The sequence below is a fragment of the Macaca fascicularis genome, chromosome 17 (genome assembly GCF_037993035.2).
Source record: "Macaca fascicularis isolate 582-1 chromosome 17, T2T-MFA8v1.1".
Lineage (NCBI taxonomy): Eukaryota > Metazoa > Chordata > Mammalia > Primates > Cercopithecidae > Macaca > Macaca fascicularis.
The window spans coordinates 91,029,693-91,052,775 of NC_088391.1; the positions used below are offsets into that span (position 1 = coordinate 91,029,693).

The following is a 23,083-nucleotide window of genomic DNA, read 5'->3' on the forward strand; positions in this document are numbered from 1 at the left end:
TTTATAGTTACCTATATAAAAGCATAGAGCATAGGTTCTAAACAGTGGCACTATTCGTATTATGGATTAGAGAACTCTGTCATGGGTGACTGTCCTGCACATTATAGGATTTTTAGCAGCATCCCTGGCATCTTACCCACTAGATACTAGTAGTGTCCCCCCAGGCCCCAGTAGTGACAGCCAAAACTGTGTACAGACATTGCCAACTGTGTCCTGGGGGACAAAATTGCTCCAAGTTGGGATCCCTTGGCATCTATTGAAGTCTAATAATGCATATTCACTTGTTAAGTGATTACCGGAGAGAGACATTGTAATGGGTACAGGTGTGGTCAGTGGAGTTGTTAGCTTTATTTTGAATAAGAATGTTTAGATATTACAAAAAAGCGGTGGCTCACACCTGTAATCCCAGCACTTTGGGAGGCCAAGGCGGGCCGATCATGAGGTCAGGAGATCGAGACCATCCTGGCTAACATTGTGAAACCCCGTCTCTACTAAAAATACACAAAAAAAGCTGGGCTTGGTGGCGGGTGCCTGTAGTCCCAGCGACTCAGGAGGCTGAGGCAGGAGAATCGCTTGAACCCAAGAAGTGGAGGTTGCAGTGAGCCGAGAATGCGCCATTGCACTCCAGCCTGGGCGAAAGAGTGAGACTCCGTCTCAAAAAAAAGTAGTTTAGGTATTACATATATTTACATATATTACATGTAATTAAAAACAAAACAAAACAAAAGATAGTTTCCTTTCTTTTTTTGAGTCTCACTCTGTCGCCCAGGCTGGAGTGCGCTGGTGCAATCTCAGCAGCTCGCTGCAACCTCTGCCTCCTGGGTTCAAGTGATTCTTGTGCCTCAGTCTCCCAAGCAGCTGGGACCATAGACGTGCGCCACCATACCCGGCTAATTTTTTGTATTTTTAGCACAGATGGGGTTTCGCCATGCTGGCCAGGCTGATCTCAAACTCCTGGCCTCAAGTGATCCACCTGCCTCCGCTTCCCAAAGTGCTGGGATTACAGGCGTGAGCTACCGCACGGGCCAGCTTTGCTTTTTTATAAGATGTCTGTTGTATTAAATTTAAAAATGGTTAATGGTGGCTGGGTGCGGTGGCTCATGCCTTTAATCCCAGCACTTTGGGAGGCCGAGGCGGATGGATCACGAGGTCAGGAGTTCGAGACCAGCCTGACCAACATGGTGAAATCCTGTCTCCACTAAAACTACAAAAGTTAGCCTGGTGGTGTGGCACATGCCTGTAATCCCAGCTACTCAGGAGGCTGAGGCAGGAGAATCACTTGAACCCAGGAGGTGGAGGTTGCAGTGAGCCGAGATCGTGCTACTCTACTCCAGCTTGGGTGACAGAGTGAGACTCTATCTCAAAAAAAAAAAAAAAGATTAATGGTTAGGAGAAATACAGATAGCTCACAAACAAGCAAATATGCCCAAACTCATTACCACGAAAATGCAAATTAAAAAAAGGAGGAATCATTTTTCTCCATTACATTAATAAAATTAGAAAGATAAACCATGTTCAATGATGGTGTAGTGTGGGGAAATTAATCTCTAATAGTAGTGTAAGTTGACCTAAGATTTTAAGTGTGTAGTTTGCGGTATTTGTACTTTTAAATATTTTTCTTATAGAAATATACATATATATACAGATTGGCATGTTTAGGGAAGCTTATTGTAGTGCACAATACTGGCAAATTGGAACCATGTCCAATATTAGGAGAATGGTTAAAGTTATGGTTCATCTACATTACTTAGAAATACTGGGTAGCAGTTAAAAATTATGAGGTAGAATTCTAAAAAAAAAAAAAAAAAAAAAAAAACCTGAGCGATAAAATTACTTGTAGAATAATATGTAGTGTGATTCAGTTTAAACCAAGAAAAATCTTAAACACAAAATAAAACTCTGCAGTTTTATGTCTGCATATCCATATGAAAATGCTTAGGTAAGTTTGGAAGGACACATGCAAAACTGATAATAGCTGGATAATAATAGGAAATGGGACTAGGAGCCTTTAAAAGGGGGCAGGGAATAATGATTATCTGGTATCTATACTGTTTAAGCTTTTTTTCTTTTTAACCAAAGGAGTCTTACATTACTTGGGTAATTACAATAAAATTGAAAAATTTAAGAACATCTAAATGACTTGCTTTATATGCATAGTGTCATCATTTAGTGGCCTGTGTTGAGCAGTGATAGCTGCTGCTGGGGCTCTGGTAGGGCTTTTAAGATCTCATGACTTTTGGTGGCTCTCTATATTCTGTGGAATTGGCATTAGCTGTTCATATGGTTTGGAAACACTTTTTAAAAAATATTGATTTCAGTGGAGATTATTTCCCAATCCTATTCCTAGAATTTCACTCTGTTATTGCTTCAGAAAGAGGTATTCAGAAATATATGCCTGCGTATTTATGTCTTCATCACTAGACCTTGAATGCATGTGTGATAGCTTTCTCTTTAGTAAGTGGAAAATAATCTTAAAGATTGCAAGCTAGAGCGGAGCCCACACTCTTACTGGTATTTTCTTGTTTCCTCCCCCAACCCTACCGTGTCATAGTTTTTCTTAGGTAGTATTATTTATTTCTTTTTTACTATGTAGTGACATTCTTCAAATGTATACTTTCATTCTGGCTTGTCAGTAATTGACCGGAAATTGTGATGGATCTGTATAGTTTTTTTTGTTTTTTATAAAATCTATATAACATAAAGTTTACCATTTTGCTCATTTTATTTCATTTATTTAATTATTATTTTATATTTTTACAGATGGGGTCACACTGTGTTACCCAGGTTGGACTCGAACTCCTGGGCTTGAGTGATCCTCCTGCCTCAGCCTCTTAAGCCGCTGGGACTACAGGGGCTGTGCCACTGCACACGGCAGTTTTAGTCTTTTTATTTGTTATTTTTTGAGACAGGGTCTCACTCTGTTACCCAGGCTGGAGTGCAGTGGTGCAATCACAGCTCACTGCCACCTCAGCCTCCACGTGGGAAGCCTCTTGGGTCTGCCACTGCTTGTCAGAAATTTTTTACTCTGAATTATTTCATATCTCAGGTGTTTTTACCTAGTTTTTTTGCACATTACCCTTCTCAAAGGCATTTGTTCAAGTTTTTCCTAAGCTAATAAAGGAAAACAAACCTGAGCCATCTCTCGGCTGTCACTCTGCCTCTCCCATTCTTTACATCCAACCATATGGACAGTCCCTGCCCCACCCAACCCCACCCCTACTCTACTTCTTCCTCTGCTTTATTCCGCAGTCCTTTGCATTGTGGTCTGGTACCCACCAGCTACACCGACATGGCTCTTGCTAAGGTTTTGCTTGAATACTTGATGTCTCCTTTCTCTCTGTCATTCCTCCCCTTCTCCCTTGATGCTTCTACTAAGGGCTCAGTGGTATGAGAAGATAGTTCTCCTCCTGCTGGTTTTCATTCTTTTGTTGTTTACTGTATCCTCAGGAATGCATGCTTGTAAGACAAAGACTAAAACAAAAAACAAAAAAACCCAAACAACAAAAAAACCCAAAACACCTTTGTTTTGGTTCCCAGATTGATTCAGTATTAGTTCCCTTGTGTGAGATGAAAACAGGATTGTAGAAAATGGGCTGGGAATTTTGTAACTGGCAAAATCGTATCCTCTTTTTTCCCTGTAGTTTTAAATTTTACCACTTTGAAAATCATGTAAGTTATCTTAGAAGAAAAATAGTAGTCACTAATTCTACCATCCAAAATAACCATGAATAAATACGTCTTGGTGCTACATGTGTAGTTTTTCAAAATGGAATCAAAAGTGAATCTTTAAAAAAATCATTTTGTTTTCTATGATCAAATTGCCTTTCAGGGAAAGGACATGCCAGAATGTTAGTTTTTTTAAAACTTGTATAAAGTATCTTTAGGTACTTTGAATGAAATAGAAAGAGTTCTATTCTTTTTTTTAATAGAAATAAGATTTTATCTGGTTGATTCTTTTTTTTTTTTTTCCCCAGTTATTCAGATGAAGATTAATGCAGTTGGCTTTCCTTTCTTTAACCCTTTAGTCTTTCAGGGTAATTTTCTCTCTCTCTTTTTTGAGACTCTCAATAAGTTTATTATTTTTTAAATTGTGGTAAAATGCTTATAAGGAAATTTACCATCTTAACTATTTTTAAGTGTATAGTTCAGTGGCATTAAGTACTTTCACATTGTTGTGCAGCCATCACTATAATCTATCTCCAGAACTCTTTTCATATTACAAAACTGAAACTCTGTACCCATTAAACAGTAACTCCCCATTCCAGGCTCCCCACAGTCTCTGGCATCCACCATTCTACTTTCAGGATAATTTTCATTGGTTAGTAATGTTTGGATAATTTGATTAGATATGGTGGATACTGAAGACTGGCCAGGTTATGTAAGGTATTGCTACTTTCAGCCAGCGAGTGCATCTGGTATGTATTACGTCTTCCTTGGAGTGTTCTACCGAGTGTCTTGCATTGAAGGACATCACAAGGAAAACTCCTGTATTCTCAGTTGTGGTAGAGTCCACTTCACTACAGATCTCCTTGAGTGATAGGTTTCAGAATATCTCTAGGCATGAAGAAGCATTTCCAAAGCTGCTTGCCTTCTTTACCTTTCTCAGTATGTACTAGTTTAGAAGGTATTCAGAAGCTTTCACTGAGACCATTGAGTTTTATACTAAATACAACATCTGGCCTAGCACTTTTTATCACTCAGATGCAATCTATTTGATAAAGACAGGGACCAAATAGAGTGTCTTTTTCAATGTATTTTAGGCATCTAATTGACTAATATGAAATTTTCTATTAACTCACAGTTTTTAAATGCAGGCATAATCCTCCCCCGCACCCCCACCGTACCCCTAAGATGGAGTCTTGCTCTGTTTCCCAGGCTGGAGTGCAGTGGCCTGATCTTGGCTCACTGCAACCTCTGCCTCCCAGGTTCAGCGATTCTCCTGCCTCAGCCTCCTGAGTAGGTAGGATTACAGGCGCGCACCATTACGCCCAGCTAATTTTCTTTCGTATTTTTGGTAGAGACAGGGTTTCTCCATGTTGGTCAGGCTGGTCTTGAACCCCTGACCTTGCGATCCACCCGCCTCGGCCTCCCAAAGTGCTGGGATTACAGGCGTGAGCTACCGTGCCTGGCCGCAGGCGTAATTTTTATCCTATTTATATCCAAACATTTAAATTTATTTTTAATATTCATTTTTTAATATTTTTATTATTTATATTATTATTTCAAATTGTTTATTAGGTATGAATTTTACAAACTTTACTTATATTATCGGTAACGGTGGAGCAGGGTAGTATTGCGCCTTCTCCAGGCTGTCCGGCGAGAACCACCAATAGTGTGGTGGAACTTAGGGCCCTTTCCAAGGCCAGGGCTGTCAGCCTGCAGATGTCAGCCCACGCATCTCCCTGTGCTGTGGACTGGTTTGGTGATCCATTAGGTGTCAGGATTTCTTCTGCTAGCTTTATGGAATGGATCAATGAGGATAACCTCAAAAAATGTGTATGTGGAATCTTCACCAACCCTGTAAGAATTCAGGACTCTCGGAGCCCTACAGTGGCGTCCAGCTCCCTCCTCTGCAAGGGACTGAAGGCTTGGAGCAAACCTTAGCTGGTTAACACCATGATGGACAGGCTTGCCGTAAGTCGCACCCTTAGGAACTGGGCGTTTTCGGCCACCACTGGCGAACACGAATCCTGTATATAACGTAACCTTGCTTGGTCTTGTAGTCCAGTCGGCGTGCTTTATCAGGCCGGGCGGGGCGGGGAGCCCTGTGGAGAGCAGAGAGCTGGCGGTACTGCCAGCAGCGAACCCTCAGAAGAAAGCGGACCCTCAGAAGAAAGTGCATGACATCGGGCTGCTTCTTTCTCCATAGCTCCTGGATGTACTTGTATGTACCCATCTTGGCTTACCTGATGGCAGCTGCTAGACGGAAAAAAAAAAAAAAGTTTGATTTATTTTTTAAAAGTTGGTAAAGAAGATGATTTTTCTCAGTCCTGTAAGATGAAAAACACATCTGTTGTTCTCCTAGCTTGTTATTTGGAAATTAGGCTCATGCAGGTGATAAGCTGATACAAGTAATTTTTCTCTGAAGAATAAAATAATTCAAAATATAAAACTAAATGCTTGATGGGAAAACTAATAATCTGCTTTAAAAATCTCTATTGGTTTTCTGAGAACGGAGAAGTTTATGAAGACAAACTATACTTAGTGTATATACTTAGTGTTAGTACTTAAAATGCTTTACTTTTCTTTTTGAAACCATATAACCAGCAAATCCTGCTTAATTGATTAGTTTACCTCAGTTTAAACTTTCCATGGTTGTTATATATTTCCTTTACCATTAAAATATATAAAAAGGAATTTATATTTTTCAAGATGTTGATATTTTTGAAACAAACATATCTAGTCAGCCTATGCAATATTAAGTCATTCTGCAGAATAGCATCTGCATTGCTTGAATATTGTTTTTTGTATTATTAAGCCAAAGAAAACACCTCACACATTTCATACAACAATGACAACAAAATTGAAATAGAGTTTCAAAAGTTTGTTAGATTGTTCTTTCCAAGTTGACTCTTAAGTGTCTCCTTAACTAAGGCAGCAGAGAATTCTAATGTTTTCTTTTGCATGGCTTTTTGCTACTACCGACCCTGGGCTAGACTGTGGGCTTGTTGAGACTTGAATGTACCCTGCCACCTGAAGTAAGATTTGTTCCTGCAAAGGGAGGAAAAGAAGCCAACCAATCCTTTATAAACAATTTGTGTTTAGTCCTTCTTTGTAAAGTCCATAGCAGTTTTGACCTGCTTTTAATGCATAATTTATTCAAATGTTTATTGGAGCAGTCTTTTTTTTTTAACTGGAGCAATCTTAATCACCCAGTAAAATATATTAGGCTCTGAGCTAGTTCTTGGTATGTTTACAAAACGTTTGTGATAAAATAGGAAAAATGTCTATTATGCTATTAAAAAACAAAAGGGTGTAAATTATGTATGCAGTATCATTATAAAAGTGTATTTAGAGAAAAGACTGTAAGTAAAAATGTCAATACTATTAGGATTCTCTCTCTCCTTTTTACTTTTGAATGCATGTTTATTATAGAAATTTTGGACACATAAACACATGTGCCTATGTGTATCTTTTTCATTTCTTTTCCTCCATAAACCACCAGTTGCCATATGTATTGCCAAGATTAAGAAGACTTTATGTAGGTGTAGATTTTTACCTCAAATATAATGAAAAAAAGATAATAAAAGTTGCAACTTTTTTGTACTTCAAGGACAATGGCTTTTAACATTTGATAATGAAAGTTACTAAGCAAGCTGCTATCCTAGTGTATCTGTGAGTAAATAGCTTTAATCACATAACATTGGGCTAGGGGAGATTAAAAAAAGAATTTAAGGCATAACCTTATGATCTGGTGGAGGAGAAATTGTAACAGTGTGCAAAGCAGTTAAAATGAGATTGTTGGGTAGATGAGATTATATGCTAAAATTTGCACTAACTACTCTCAGAGTTTAGATTAAAGGAGATTCATCCTAAATTGAAGTACTTGGGAGAGATCCAGTGGTAGATGTGAAACTTGAAGTGCATCTTCTATAATAGGTAGTATCTGAGGACAATAAAACAAATGTGGATTTAAGTTTAAACAAAGACTTAAATGTATTCTTTTTAAAGGATTGTGAAGTACTCAATTTCTTTCTTACAGAAAAAAACTACAATCACAATTACGACAACAAAATTGACAGTAACAGGATCTGAAGTGGACAGAGGGCAATAGGGCAATAGAGGAGGGGCATCCTGGTCTGAGGGCAGAAGAGCAACTTGAGGTTGGGGGCGTACCAGGCAACGATAACCACGAGGAAGGCCTTGCTTTGAACACAGGGATATTTAGAAGCCCTTTGCAAGCAGGGCTGCTTTTCCCTGCAATTGGTATTATTAAATAATTACCAAATGTATATATTTGGATATTTTATAGTAAGATACTGACCTGAAAATCCCTTGGGCGTTTACCTGATCTTTTACCTTTCAATACTCAATATAATTTTTTACTAAAGTGGAAAATATTTATTGAATTGACAAAGAGAATTCTTAGCTTTCTAAAAGACTGCTTTTTTGTTTTTTTAAGATCTCATTTAAAACAAAGTATTTAAAAATTATTTCATAACTGAAGACTATAACAGAAATACTCAGGTATTTGCCACCTTTGACTTTTTTTTTTTTTTTTTTTTTTGGTGGAGGAGTGGGTCAAATGTTTAGGTGTATGTTTGTGTTCCAGTTTTATATATCTGTCTTGCAAAATAATTGTAATCTGGAAGTTTCTGAAACTAGAAGACCATTAGGAAATTAGGAAAAGTCATTTAAAAAGATACTAATCCTTTCATCATTTAAAAAGAATAGACTCCTTTTAGAACTAGAGTTTACTCTTTTTCATATTGAATGCTTAGCTTCTATTATGCAAAATAAATACATTTAAACATTATAGAGTGAGTAGTCTTAAAAATGGAGCATATATTCCTGAATTTTGAGTAGCGTTAGAACTTAATATACATATCATTTCTTTTAGGAATAAATGTAAAATGGATGAAGATTGAATGTGAGAGTATTTAAATGATTCTCAAGATTTTCTGGTTCACATGTTGTGATATTGAACTCTTTCTTTCGTCTTAGGCTTTAATTTGTGTCTGGTGCTGACCTGATGCTGTGCAGGGACACTCGCTGCATCCCTCCATTCAGTCCCTCTAATTATCCCAACTTCCTGGGGAGCTTGCTTAGAACTGGTCTTGAGTGCTCGTTATTAAAATATTGGGCTACCCTGGCTACATGTAACAATGTAGTTTTTGATATCAAATTTATGTATTGATGAACAGAATAGGAAGCTAAAATTGTTTGCTGTGATTTTACATAAAGAGGTAGGGGATATTATGGAAATTATTTGCTTAGACAATGAATTAGGCTGTAATAAATGAAATCATGGGTAATAGAGTTCTTGAGTTTATTTGTTTCATTGTTGCTTTTTAGTGCATACTCAAAAAGAAATATGACTCTATAAATGATATGTGGAACAATCAGATTTGCAATTTTGTGTGTATTTGCAGATGATGGTAATTCTTTTTGCTGGGCGCATCTGTTAATGCAGAAATTTGTCTCCTCAGGTTCACGTGAAAATGGCGGATGAGGCCGTCTGTGTTGGCCCAGCTCCCACCAGTAAAAGCTACCTCAACATGGATGCCATCATGGAAGCCATTAAGAAAACCAGGGCCCAAGCTGTGAGTTTGAATGAATCTATCTACTGCAGCTGTTTCATATGTAGTGAGCAGAAAGCTAGAGTTTGTATTTAAAAAAAAAAAATAGGAAAGAATGATTGAAAATGCTGTTGCAGTTAGTTCATGTCACATGAGTTAAATGTGGTCGAATTCGCTACTGGAAATCAAAGGCTTTGTAGCATCTGGCAGTGTTGGTCGCTGATCCTGCAGGTGGCTGCTGGATTCAGCTTTCACACCAGGGAGCAGTTTCAGTTCATTTCCAAATTTGCTAGGAAAAAAGAAATCCCAATTAGTTTTGAGTATTAACCCTTTCAGTGTAATAAGAGCATTTTTAAACATTCTGTATTATAAACAGGATCCAAAGACTCTGTTTAAATTCCATTTTAATAATTTAAAAATTACGTATACCTAGTACACCTCCAGAAATAAAAACAGCACATTTGGTAATTATTTTAGTTTGTTAATGTCAGTAGAATGCTCATAATTTACAAGGATAAATCATTCTCTCTACCCCCAGTTCTGTATGAATAGAGTGGAATCCAAGGAAAAAAAAGATTTCTGACATCGGAAACAGTGTTTTTTTTCTTTTTTCTTTTTTTAATTATCAGAGAACTAATTATATACCGTGTTAAAAACTATGCAAAGTTATCTCTAAAATTGGGTGGAGACATCCAACACCAACATTAAGCCTGGAGCGCTTCAATTAGTGCTCACATTTCTTTTGAAAGAAATGTTTCAGTAAGATGCATGTTTAAATAAAAAACTTAATTCATGAACCCATATTATAGATGTTTACAGTTTATTAGCACAATTAGCGAAGGTAAAACTCTTTTAACATTTTAACTATAGCTTGCCAACATAAATCTGTAGTTGAGTGTTGATAAAATGAAATTGGTGGAATGAAAGCTCTTCTTCCCTGATACAGTAGTTTAAATTGTTCTGTACCATGTTCATAAAGCTTAGTTCAGCATTTGTTTTGTTTTGTTTTGTTTTTTGAGATGGAGTTTCGCTTTTGTTGCCCAGGCCAGAGTGCAATGGCATGATCTCAGCTCACTGCAACCTCTGCCCCACCAGGTTCAAGCGATTCTCCTGCCTCAGCCTCCCAAGTAGCTGGGATTACAGGTGCCTGCCACCACACCCAGCTCATTTTGTGTTTTTAGTAGAGAAGGGGTTTCACCATGTTGGTCAGGCTGGTCTTGAACTCCTGACCTCAGGTGATCTGCCTGCCTCAGCCTCCTAAACTGCTGGGATTACAGGCATGAGCCGCTGTGCCCAGCCTGAGTTCAGCATTTAAAAGTCGCTAATATATAACTATTTCTGGATCATGATACTGGTTCCTTCAGAAATTTGAATTTGTTTTTAGCAGAATTATTTTACTAGAAGTATATTCAACACTGGCTGATACTGAAGTGGCTAAATTTATGTTTGGCCAGTGTGGGAGAGCCAAAAATTACTTGATTAGATCAAGCTGGTAGATTGCAGCAATGTGGCTTGTGGGTGAGGATAGTATAAAGTAGTTGTGAATGGCAAAGTTTGGGGTGAGGAAGGAAAGAAGAGTAGACATTAGAAGGAAAAAAATTCAGAGCATAAAATAAAAGTAAAACCACACCTCCATTTTAGTTCAGTTTCATAGAAAGATCTTGTTGGTAGTGGCTGAGTATTATTAATGCCATCAGGAATAACATGTATTAGCTGTCCTAGTAGTCTGGGTTTTGGAAATTACCAGTTCATGAGTACTGTAAAGAAAGGAGAATTTAGAGTTTTTCATCCATCTTGCCAAGGTTCCTTTTACATAAATCTTTGACACACCAGCCATTGTGAAATTCTCCAGAATTGTGGACAAAGTTAGCCTCAGGAAAAGGAGAGAGAGTTGTGTTGAAATATGTAGACAAATGCTAGTGGGTATTAAGATATATGTGGGTGTATACTCCCCATTATGGTTAGGACAAAGATACTGTGTGGAAAATCAATTAGGACATAGGGAGTGTGGAGAAAGTAAATATAGGAGGCAGTTTCTTGGAATTTGATTCTGATCCTAGAAATGTGAATTAGAACTGATCAGTGTATAAGAGAAGTATACCTATTCAAGGGCTCTCGAACAATAAATATTAATACATAAATGCACTGTACATTTTGCTTATAAAGCTTTTGCAATATGATAAAATTGAAAGTGCTTTTTGCTTTCATTTCTAAGGTACATCCAGGTTATGGATTCCTTTCAGAAAACAAAGAATTTGCCAGATGTTTGGTGAGTTGGTAATGAACCAGAAACTCTTCATTTCTATATCAGAAAGCAGTGTGGTAGCATGGCTTTTGTAAATGTGGGTAGTGATGGATTATAGAATTTTAATTAACCCAAGAATTCTTTGAAAAACTGTTTGTGAAAAGTGAAGTGTTTTTATTCTGAAACTCAACTCTTGATTTGAAGAGTAATTATAAAAATAGAAAAGTTTAGAAAATCACCATTACACCTAATGAATGATACCTGGTTTATTATATACTGCATGGTATTTGAATTAAAGTTAAAAACTTCAGATTTTTAACTGTAAATATGTTAGGGAGTTTAGTGAGTTATTGTAGTGCTTTAATTATTTTGTGGCATTTAATATCAAATCTTACCAATGCCTCTATTTTGGGTAAAGTTGTTTTTAATGATCTAAATGTCCCCTTCCAGATAGGTGAATTAACCTATGTTTGTTATTAAATTGATTTTTCCAGGTATATTCATTCAACATGGTACTGAAACCTTATTTTTTAGGTACTGGGATATGATTTTGATTAGCGTTTGTACATATGTTTATTATTAGATCAATTATACCAGGTACTGTCTTAATTTATTCTAATATGTTATACTTGTTTCTGTGGCATACAGTCATGTGTTGCTTAACAACGTGAATACATCTGAGAAATGCATCATTAGGCGAGTTTGTCCTTGTGCGAACATCACAGAGTCTACTTACACAAATCTACATGGTACAGTCTCCTACACACTTAGGCTAAGTGGGTTATAGCCTGCTGCTCCTAGGCTGCAAACCTATACATGTTGCTGTACAGGCAGTTGTAATACAGTGGTAAATATTTGTGTATCTAAACATGTAAACATAGAGAAGATACAGTTAAAAATACAGTGTTAGAATCTGTGGAACCACTGTCATACGTGTGGTGCCTCATTGAAATGTTCTGTGGTGCATAACTGTACTCGTATTCTGTTCTTCCACAGATTTGAAATTATTTGTGAATGTTGTTATTTTCTAGATGGAATTTCCACTTAAAATCTATAACTTTAACTTGGAACAGCTCTTAAGATCACAGAATTGTCTATTTTAACCACCTTGCTTTGTGGGTCCAAAACTAAGGCCTAAAGAGATATCTGGAGAGGGCAAATTACATGGACGCATCCAGAGGTTCCAGTTTCCCAGATTTTATGCGGCATATCTACAGTTTTTTGTTTATATCCCTTTTTATTTTTTATCTTCCGTGGAATTTTGACCAAGATTCTGTTATTATAAAAACTATTTGAATATAATACTTGTATTTAAATGTGTATGTGTGCATATATATAATGTAATGTATTACATTTAAGTCTGTATAGATGAGAGGTCAGCGCACTACGGTCCACATTACAAATGCAGCCTGCTGCCTGTTTTTGTAAATAAAATTTTATTGAAACACAGCCATGCTCTTTCATTTATGCATTGTCTATGCTGCTTTTGTCCTGTGACAGCAGAATTGAGTAGTTGTGACAGAGACCATTTGGCCTATCAAGCCTAAAGTACTTTTTCTATGGTCCTTTATAGAAAAAGTTTGGGAACTCCTGCTATAGATGAATATCCAAATCCCAGATAAGTGATGTGGTACCAGTATTAGGCATTTATTCCTATACAGTTAATATATTTATTTATTTTATATATTATATATAATATTTATTGTATACAGTTTATGCATTTTTCAGTTATTAAAAGGTGTTTTTTTTTTTTTTTTTTTTTTGAGACATAGCCTCGCTGTGTCACCCAGGCTGGAGTGCAGTGGTGTGATCTCGGCTCACTGCAACCTCTGTCTCCTGGGTTCAAGCTATCCTGCCTCAACCTCCTGAGTAGCTGGGATTACAGGCGCCCGCCACCACCATGCCTGGCTAATTTTTGTATTTTTAGTAGAGACGGGGTTTCACCATTTTGGTCAGGCTGGTCTCGAACTCCTGACCTCGTGATCCGCCTGCCTCGGCCTCCCAAAGTGCTGGGATTACAGGTGTGAGCCACCGTGCCTGGCCAAAAAATGCTTCTTTAGAGTCTGTTCTAGGCCTTTGAGAAGGATATATTAATAAAAATGAATCTAATCTGGTTCCTACACACTGGGTGCTCATAGTCATGTTATGGAAAATAAGTTGATACACAAATACACTTCAGAAAACAAATCACTTTAGGGAAGAAAATATTGTGAGATAAGATCAGTATCTTTGTAAATGAAAGTAAGAAGGATGATTTCCATCTGGGGTTCTACATTAGAGAAAAACATGTAGAATATACAGCCGCCTCCTTTCTTTCACACTAATTTTCTTTCCAAACCTATTTCCCCGTTTCCCTTTTTTCAGTGCTGTGCCTCCACCCAGCCTGACTGTGCGCTGCTCCCATGCGTGGCTGGCTCTGCCCTGAGTGCTTTCCTCACTCTCTCTGGGTGGGCGTATGTGGCCTCCCACCCTCGTGTCTAAGTGCTGCGTGTCTAACTGCAGCATGTCTAACTGCTGCCTGCCCTTGAAGGCACAGTTCACATGCAGCCTCTGTGGGGAAAGGGTTCTATTGAGAAGTAGATCCTTCTGTTGAGAAGTAATTTCTTTCCTTGGACTTCTTGTTTCAGTTTGATTGGAATGTTTTTGTTTTTAGAAAAATGATCTGTGCTTTATCTGATACATTGTTTTTACTTAATATCCAGGACTAAAATGATTTTTTGATTTTTTTTTTTTTCTGAGTAACTGCTATGTATTTGCTTTAGAAAGTGTACAATAAGCCAAATTCCCCCAGTATAAAAACACACCAAACTTTATAAGACTAATAATTTTTTATGCCAAGTTTTCACAAAGTGGGATTGGATTTTATACAGTCCCTGCTGCCCATGACTGGAAAAAGATCATGTGGGCTGGGCACGGTGGCTCACACCTCTAATCCCTGCACTTTGGGAGGCTGAGGTGGGCAGGTCACTTGAGGTCAGGAGTTTGAGACCAGCCTGGTCAACATGACGAAACCCCATCTCTACTAAAAATACAAAAATTGGCCAGGTGTGGTGGCACCAGCCTGTAATCCCAGCTACTTGGGTGGCTGAGACAGGGGAATCGTTTGAGCCTGGGAGGCAGAGGTTGCAGTGAGTCAAGATCACACCACTGCACTCCTGCCTGGGCAACAGAGCGAGACTCTGCCTAAAAAAGAAAAAAAAAATCATGTCTTTTTGTTATTGCTTAAATAGTTCATAGAAAAAACAAAGATACACATAATCCTCATAAAAATAGCGATTTTCCGTAATTTTAATGTGCTGAGCCAACAGATTTTATTTCCAAATTGTTTTCTATTCCGCATTTTCCCTGCAGGCTTCTTTTATCACGAACATTAAAGGACCATCCATGGGAGACTATGAGGATTGTTAGGACGAGGCAAAGACATTCTTAACAGAGTTTACAAAGAGCTTTGAAATGTGAAACTACCTGCTCTGGAAAAGTGGGATGTTGGCTTGAAGATATTTCCTAGTATTCCTTGTTTTCTTTCTGGTTTTTCTATGTTGTTTTAATCATATTATCGGATCTTGTCATTTCAGGTAACATAGCATTATAAGTTATAGTAATTAGCTTCAGGAGAAACATATGTTAGAATTTGTGTTTTGTGTTTGGGTCCTATCTGTGTACTTGAAAGATACACGTATATGTAGTTGGATAGTGAGTTCCATCAGGATGCTCAGCGTTGAAAGCATAGGAGGGAACTGTGCTGAGCGTGTGAGGTTTGGTAATTGTGCTCTTTTATCTTCTTTCCTTCTTGAGTTTTTAGCAAGATAAGAAATGTAACTACTGTAAAATGAGAGGTGATTTTTAAAATAGCCATTGGGTTAACCAAAAACCTTTTAAATAGCTGTGGCATCCAGTGTGGGCAAGGGTCACATAGTTTGGTTCCTGGAAGTGTAAATTGTTTCAGACCTCCCCTGGCCCCCAGAAATTTGCTAGTATTTGTCAAAATTTAAAACATCATTATATTCTTTTTTTTTTTTTTTGAGGCGGAGTCTCGCTCTGTCGCCCAGGCTGGAGTGCAGTGGCCAGATCTCAGCTCACTGCAAGCTCCGCCTCCTGGGTTTACGCCATTCTCCTGCCTCAGCCTCCCGAGTAGCTGGGACTACAGGCGCCCGCCACCTCGCCCGGCTAGTTTTTTGTATTTTTAGTAGAGACGGGGTTTCACCGTGTTAGCCAGGATGGTCTTGATCTCCTGACCTCGTGATCCGCCCGTCTCGGCCTCCCAAAGTGCTGGGATTACAGGCTTGAGCCACCGCGCCCGGCCCATTATATTCTTTAATTTAGCAGTTCCACTCTTAAGAATCTCACTTACAAAGATATACTTGAGAAAATGTTCATGGTAAGGTGTTTCATAATAGCAAAATTTTAAAATTATTTGAAAGTAAAATGCAAAAATAAGTATGGAATACCTACCTGCAGATAAGTTATTTAATCATTATGACAACCTATGGTGTATTCTTATTTTTATTCTTGGTTTTATGGAAGAGAGAACAATCTCTGAAAGGTTAAATAAATGCCTTACCCAGTGTCACATAGCTGGTAAATGAGAGTATGGATCCCATGTTTAGTTTATGTTCCAGGCTGACTCTCAGATGCATTGGAACTGGGCTGGGCTGTTAGTGGTATTTGTTTTTAATCGATAGCTTTAGCTGGCACCTGTTCTTGCTGTTGGTGGAGGCTTCTCTCTTTCTGCTCCCTTCCCCTCTTCCCCATTGGTGTATCATCATAGACATCTAAAAAGTAGAGTTGTTTCTTTTGTTTTTCTCATCTTGTAACTTGGGTGCCAGTGAAGGCAAATCCTCACTTGGATTTGCTGACTTACTGAGTAGGTAACTGAGGGAGCTTTGCTCAGGTAACTGAGGGCCAGAGCTGCAGCATAGAGGTATTGATGCCTTTTGCCACTCGTTGATATTCTTTGGTGGAACTAATGAAGTCTCCCTGGATTTGGAGGAGAAAGTTCTGTTGACTCCTTTTTCCTTTTCACTGTAATTTTATAATATTTTTCTAATTGTGACTTGTACATATGTGATGTTCAAAAGAATTGATAAGAACTAATGAATGCAACTTCATAAAACCCTCATGCCAGAGTATCTTTTGAAATGTTTGAGAACCTTTCTTTTCCTGTGTGTTGGCTTAAGTTCAGCTTTTGGAATATTTGTTGAAGATTATGAATGTGATGTGGAATACTAAATGCTCTAAAGTGAATGCCTGAAAAGGAAGACTCTCCCTTTCCAGTTAGGGAGTCTTTTAAGGATGTAGATAGGTCAGATCCTTTTAGGGCTTGTGGATTTTGGGGAGTGGTTTCAATAGAAAAATCTCGGATTTGATGAGGCTGGGATTTTTTTTCCCTTTGCTTGAGGTTAAGACAGGTTGAAATGTTATTTTCTAGCTTTCTTATTATGCTCTCTCCTTACTGCCCTATGCGTCTATTAGCTCATTCTGGAGTCAGAATGACAGGTAAATTCTTTCTCTACCGCTTAGTAGCTGTGTGATCTAGGACAGGTTGTTTAATGTTGGACTCTGAAGATTGTGTTTTATTCTTACTATTTGCGTGATATGTATTTCTCCATCTGTGATTTTATGTTGAAAGTACTGTGTGTTTCTTGTAGCTAGGATGTAGTTGTGTCATGCTTTTGAAATAATTCTCATGGTCTCTATTTTTAAATTGTAGTGTTTAGACGCTTGTTTCTTCTTTAGTTTGCCTTCATGTATTTTCTTAAATAGCAGCTTTATTGAGATTTAATTCATGTGTCATCATGCTCACCCTTTAAAAGCATACAATTGAGTGATTTTTAGTATAGTCACAGAGTTATGTAACCATCACTACTATGCAATGTCATTAAAATCCATTAACATTTAATAAATGATCAAGGCGGTTGGATTTATGTCTGACATTTTATTATTTGTTTTCTCTCTGTCTCCCCTTTTTTTCCTTCTGTTTTCCTTTTCTGCCTTGGATTATTTTAATAATTTTTGAAATTCAATTAAAATTTATCTATTGGATCTATCTATTTTTCAGTGGTTTTTCTAGGATTGCAGTACCTATCCTAACTTTTCTTAATCTAATTAGAGCTAATATGATACCATTTCAAGTAAAATGTAGAAATTTTGCAATCATATAGCCCATCCTTCTCTTCCCATCAATATCCTCTATGTTATAGTTGTCATGTATTTCATCTGCATGTATTATAGATTCTATGGGAAAATGTTATGATTTTGTTATAAGCATGTTGAGGTGAGTTAGGACATTTCTTTAAAATGATCTGTCAGATTTGAAATGTAGAGACAAATCTCTAGGTTAAATATTTCATTTGAGAATCACAGAATTGGAATTTGGGACATACACATGGGGTCTTCAGCATGTCCAAGGAACAAAGAGGAGGTTGAAGGTTTTATTAGATAGAAAAAAAACTGTTACTGATTATTTTGAAAGAAAGTTAATTGGTACTTGAAAAGCTTTGGGAGCTGGCAGGCTTGGTTAGGAGAGTGAGAGCAGTAGGTAAAACTAGTCTTAGAGTGATAGCAGGTTGTTTCAGCAGTTACTAGGTAAAGCTGGTCCTAGGGTTACAGCAGGCTGTTTTAGCAACTGGGCCTCTGGACAGTTCAGTTCTTGGAGCCTGTGCTATGTGCCCTGAGTACTTTTTTCCCCTGACTCCTTGACTCTTATGTAGTTGGATTTACAAGAATGACCCAATTCATATAATCAGCTTTCATAGATTGAAATACCATTCAGTTGAAATTAAGACTCATTTTGTTTTGGTCCATTTAAAAAATGTTGTGTTTTAAAATTACGTATGTATTTTTATTGTGGTAAAGCAGACATAACATAAAATTTACCCTTTCACCAATTTTAAGAGTGTGGCTCAGTGGCTTTAATTTTATTCACAATGTTTTACAATCATCAGCTTCAGAACTGTATAATCGCCCCAGACTGAAACTGTACATATTAAACACTAATTCCTTATTTCCCACCTACTCCTAGCCCTTGGTAACCTTCCTTTTACTTTCTGTTTCTATGAGTTTACCTATTCTAGGTACCTCACATAAGTGGAATCATGTAAGATTTGTTGTTTCGTGTCTCGCTTATTTCACTTAGCATAGTATTTTCAAGGTTCACCCAATTTCTTCCTCTTTAAGACTGAATAGTAGTCTACTGTGTGGATATACCACATTTTGTTTCTTCATCACCTGTTGATGGACATCTGGACTGTTTGTACCTTTTGGCTGTTGTGAATAATGCTGCTATGAACATTGATGTACAAGTATCTGTTTGGGTCCCTGCTTTTGCTTCTTTTTAGTATATAACTAGAAGAGAAATTGCTGGGTCCTATGGTAATTCTATATTTAACTTTCTGAGGATCTGCCATACTGTTTTCCGTAGTGGCTGCACCATTTCTCTTTCCCACTGTTTTACTGTTTATAATAACTACCAAATCACGCCTTTCCTTACTGCAAGCTCTGGATAGTTGACTCATTGGATATTTGTAATGTAGCTTTACGTAAGTTTAAGAGATTTAATTTGACAGTATCATCCTAACCAATATGTTTATGCTTGTTAGTCTAATGTTACTGCCAGAGACCTATTGCAAAGACTTGTGGGAGTATTGGGACTATGGGCCATGGACATTTATTAATATTTTTTCCCGTAACATTTTATTTAACGAAGAATTTAAGAAATACAGAAAAGTTTGAAGAATTGTACCATGAATGCCAGTAGATTCTATAGTTAACATTTTCTTATTTGTTTTTAACATATGTATTCATTTGTGTTTTCCTCTACTCATCTATCAGTCGACCTCATTTTCATTTTGCATGTCAACTTAAGTTGTAGATAATAGTGCAATTTACTCCTATACACTTCAGCATGCAATTTTTAAAGCAGAGTTCAGACTGGGTGTGGTATCTTTGGGAGGCCGAGAAAGGAGGATCACTTGAGGCCAGAAGTTTGAGGCTGCAGCGAGCTATGAATCCAGCCTGGGTGACAGAGCAACACCCTGTCTCAAAAAAGTAAATAAGTAAATAAGTACGATTAACAAAAAGCAGAGTTCATTATTCGCTTACAGCTTTTCCAAGAAAGCCTTATTGAAATATAATTGCTGTTCAATAAAGTGCACATACATAAGAAATTAATTGTACACTTATATGTGTACACTCATGAAATAATAATCACAATCAGAATAAAGAATGTATTCTGCAACTCCAGAGACTTCCTGGTGCTCCTTTGCTGACTCTTTCGGCCGCTTCCTAGCCTTCCTCCTCCCGCTTAGGCAACTACTGATGTGTTTTCTTATCGTAGATTAGTTTGCATTTACTGGAATTTTATATAGGTGGAATAACACAAGTTATGCTGTTTTTGGATTTTTTTTTTCACTAAGCAAAATTATTTTGAAATTGATCCATGTAATTGTATCAGTACTTCATTCCCTGTTTTTTTTTTGTTTTGTTTTGGAGACAGAGTTTCTCCTCTGTTGCCCAGGCTGGAGTGCGGTGGCACAACCTCCGACTCCTGGGCTCAAGTGATTCTCGTGCCTCAGCTTCCCAAGTAGCTGGGATTACAGGTGTGCACCACCATGCCCAGCTAATTTTTGTATTTTTAGTAGAGATGGGGTTTTGTCATGTTGGCCAGGCTGGTTTCAGGCTCCTGGCCTCAAGTGAGCCGCCCACCTCAGCCTCCCGAAGTGCTGGGATTACACGTGTGAGCCACTGCACCTAATCTGCATTCCTTTTTATTGCTGAGTTCATTCCTTTATATTCCATTGTATGGGTTTACCACTATATTTTTAGTAGCCATTCATCTGTTGGTGGACATGTGAGTTGTTTCCAGTTTTTAACTACAACTGAAGGTGCTATGGACAAGTAGTTATGTGGGCATATGCTTTCATTTTTTTTGGGTAAATGCCTAGGAGTGTAATGGCTAGATCATTTGTATGTTTTATCTTAGAATCTGCAAACTCGTTGGTACAATTTTACATTTCTGCCAACAGTGTATGAGTGTACTAGTTGCTGCATATTCTTACCACCCTTTAAATTTAACTGTTATACTATGTATTGATGTCTTATTGTGGTTTTGATTTGCATTTGTCTGATGATTAATAATGTTGAGCTCATTTGCTTTATATCTTTTGTCAATGTGTTTGTGAAGTCTTTTGTCCATTTTTAAATTGAGTTACTTGTCTTATTTAGAAATATTAGGGTTTTTTATTCTAGGTAAAAGTCTTTTGTCTGATACATATCATTACAAATATTTTCTCCCACGATGTGGTTCTGTTTTCATTTACTCAGCATTATCTTTTGAAGAACAAAAGCTTTTAGTCTTGTTGAAGTCTAGGTTATTGATTTTTTTCTTTTATAGTTTGAATCTTTTGAGTCTTGCCGGGCGCGGTGGCTCAAGCCTGTAATCCCAGCACTTTGGGAGGCTGAGACGGGCGGATCACAAGGTCAGGAGATCGAGACCATCTTTGCTAACACCGTGAAACCCCGTCTCTACTAAAAAATACAAAAAACTAGCCGGGCGAGGTGGCGGGCGTCTGTAGTCCCAGCTACTCGGGAGGCTGAGGCAAGAGAATGGTGTAAACCCGGGAGGTGGAGCTTGCAGCGAGCTGAGATCTGGCCACTGCACTCCAGCCTGGGCGACAGAGCGAGACTCCTTCTCAAAAAAAAAACCAAAAAACAAAAATGAATCTTTTGAGTCCTAATAATATGGGCCAGGCGTGGTGGCTCACACCTGTAATTCCAGCACTTTGGGAGACTGGGGTAGGTGGATCTCCCGAATCCAGGAGTTCCAGACCAGCCTGGGCAACATGGTGAAACCCCATCTCTACAAAAAGTAACAAAAATTAGATGGGCTTGGTGGCATGCAGCTGTAGTCCTGGCTGCTTGGGAGGCTGAGGTGGGAGGATCACTTGAGCCTGGGAGTTTCAGGCTGCAGTGAGCTGTGGAGTGTTACTGCAGTCCGGCCTGGACGACAACACAAGAACCTGTCTCAAAATAAAAAATTATTTTAAAAAATAGAAATATGTAATTTCTTGCCAAACTCAAGGTCACTGAGACTTTCTTGTTTTTTGTTTTGTATTTTTAATGTTTTATAGTTTTAGATCTCTGATCCATTTTGAGTTAATTTTTATATGTGGTGTGAAGTAAGATCTAAATTAATCTTTTCTGCATGTGGCTATTCAGTTTGCTATACAATCTCTTGAAGAGGTTATCCTTTCCTCTTTGAATTGCCTTGGCACCCTTATAGAAAAAGTAATGGGACATATATGTGTGAGTATTTTTTCTGGACTCTCTGTTGTGTTCCATTGAGCTAGTTTGCCTTTATCTCATTACCACACTGTCTTGATATTGTTGTCTTGATTAGCTTTCTAAGTTTGGATATCAGGAGTGTTAATTTCTCCAACTTTGTTGCTCCCTTTCAACATTGCTTTAGCGATTTCATGTTACATGCAAATTTCATACTTTTATATACACTTCACATACATATAGATTTTAGAATTAGCTGTTAATTTCTTCAAAAGCCTCTTGGGATTTTGACTGTGATTGCGCTGAATGTGTAGATCAGTTAGGAGAGTCTGGATGAATTAACTGCCTCCCAAAGCAAACAAAAAACAAAAACAAATACTCTTTTTTTTTGAGATAGTTTTTTGCTCTGTAGCCCAGGCTACAATTTTCGCTCTGTGGCCCAGTGGCACAATCTTGGCTCACTGCAACCTCCACCTCCCAGGTTCAAGCAAAACAAATGCTCTTGAGAGGAACGTAACGGAATTTAGGTCTCTAACTGTAGGGTATCATTCGTAATATATGACACATACTCAAGACAAAAGACAACAGGTACAGATGGTAAGATAAATACCCAAATGAGCAAAGATTTTTTTTCCACCTTGGGATTTTCTTTTTTTCCGAGGGGAAAAAACATTATAGAGTATAAGACCCAGGCTGTCCGTTTATTAATAGCTTAGCCCATTAAATGTACTATACCTAGCCAGCACTAATAAAACACAGCTGTAGATAACGAACTCTTTTTTTTTTTTTTTTTGAGATGGAGTCTCGCTCTGTTGCCCAGGCTGGAGTGCAGTGGCGTGATCTTGGCTCACTGCAAGCTCTGCCTCCCGGGTTCATGCCATTCTCCTGTCTCAGCTTCCCAAGTAGCTGGGATTATAGGCGCCCGCCACCACACCTGGCTAGATAATGAACTCTTAAAAATACTTTGTCCAATCACCTTTCATTTACTTCCATGTATTACTGATCCTGCTGAGGCTATCTTGGTGTGACATCCTTCTCCCTCACCACTGACTCCTCTTTTCCGTCTCAGAACTTCCTTACTTTAACAATCCAGTTGAACACATATGCCAGCCTTATTCAGCAGTTGAATCGCAACCTGAGAGAAGATACTAGTGTTCATTCTCCAGTTCCACACATATCCGTTGTAAGATAGGCTCATTCCCATAGAAGGATGAGGTTTAAGATTGCTCCAGTCATTAACAGTATACAAGATGTCAGATAGAGTTTTACTGGGTCTAAGAAAAATTAGGCTGTAACCAAGAATATTTATATATCAAACCAA

At 37.9% G+C, this 23,083-nt stretch overlaps 1 protein-coding gene and 1 pseudogene across 4 annotated transcripts in view; one reads left to right on the plus strand and one right to left on the minus strand.

Moving 5' to 3' along the window:
* The window catches only part of PCCA (propionyl-CoA carboxylase subunit alpha), a 436,745-nt gene that overhangs the window by 51,193 nt on the left and 362,469 nt on the right, over positions 1–23,083 (plus strand). For all 4 annotated transcript variants that reach the window (XM_005586175.4, XM_005586176.4, XM_065533441.2 and 1 more), the window contains exons 5-6: positions 9,150–9,263; positions 11,455–11,508. In XM_005586175.4, coding sequence (XP_005586232.3) covers positions 9,150–9,263; positions 11,455–11,508 — 168 coding nt within the window. The remainder of the gene's footprint in view (positions 1–9,149; positions 9,264–11,454; positions 11,509–23,083) is intronic.
* LOC123569738 (large ribosomal subunit protein eL15-like) lies at positions 5,266–5,896 on the minus strand (annotated as a pseudogene).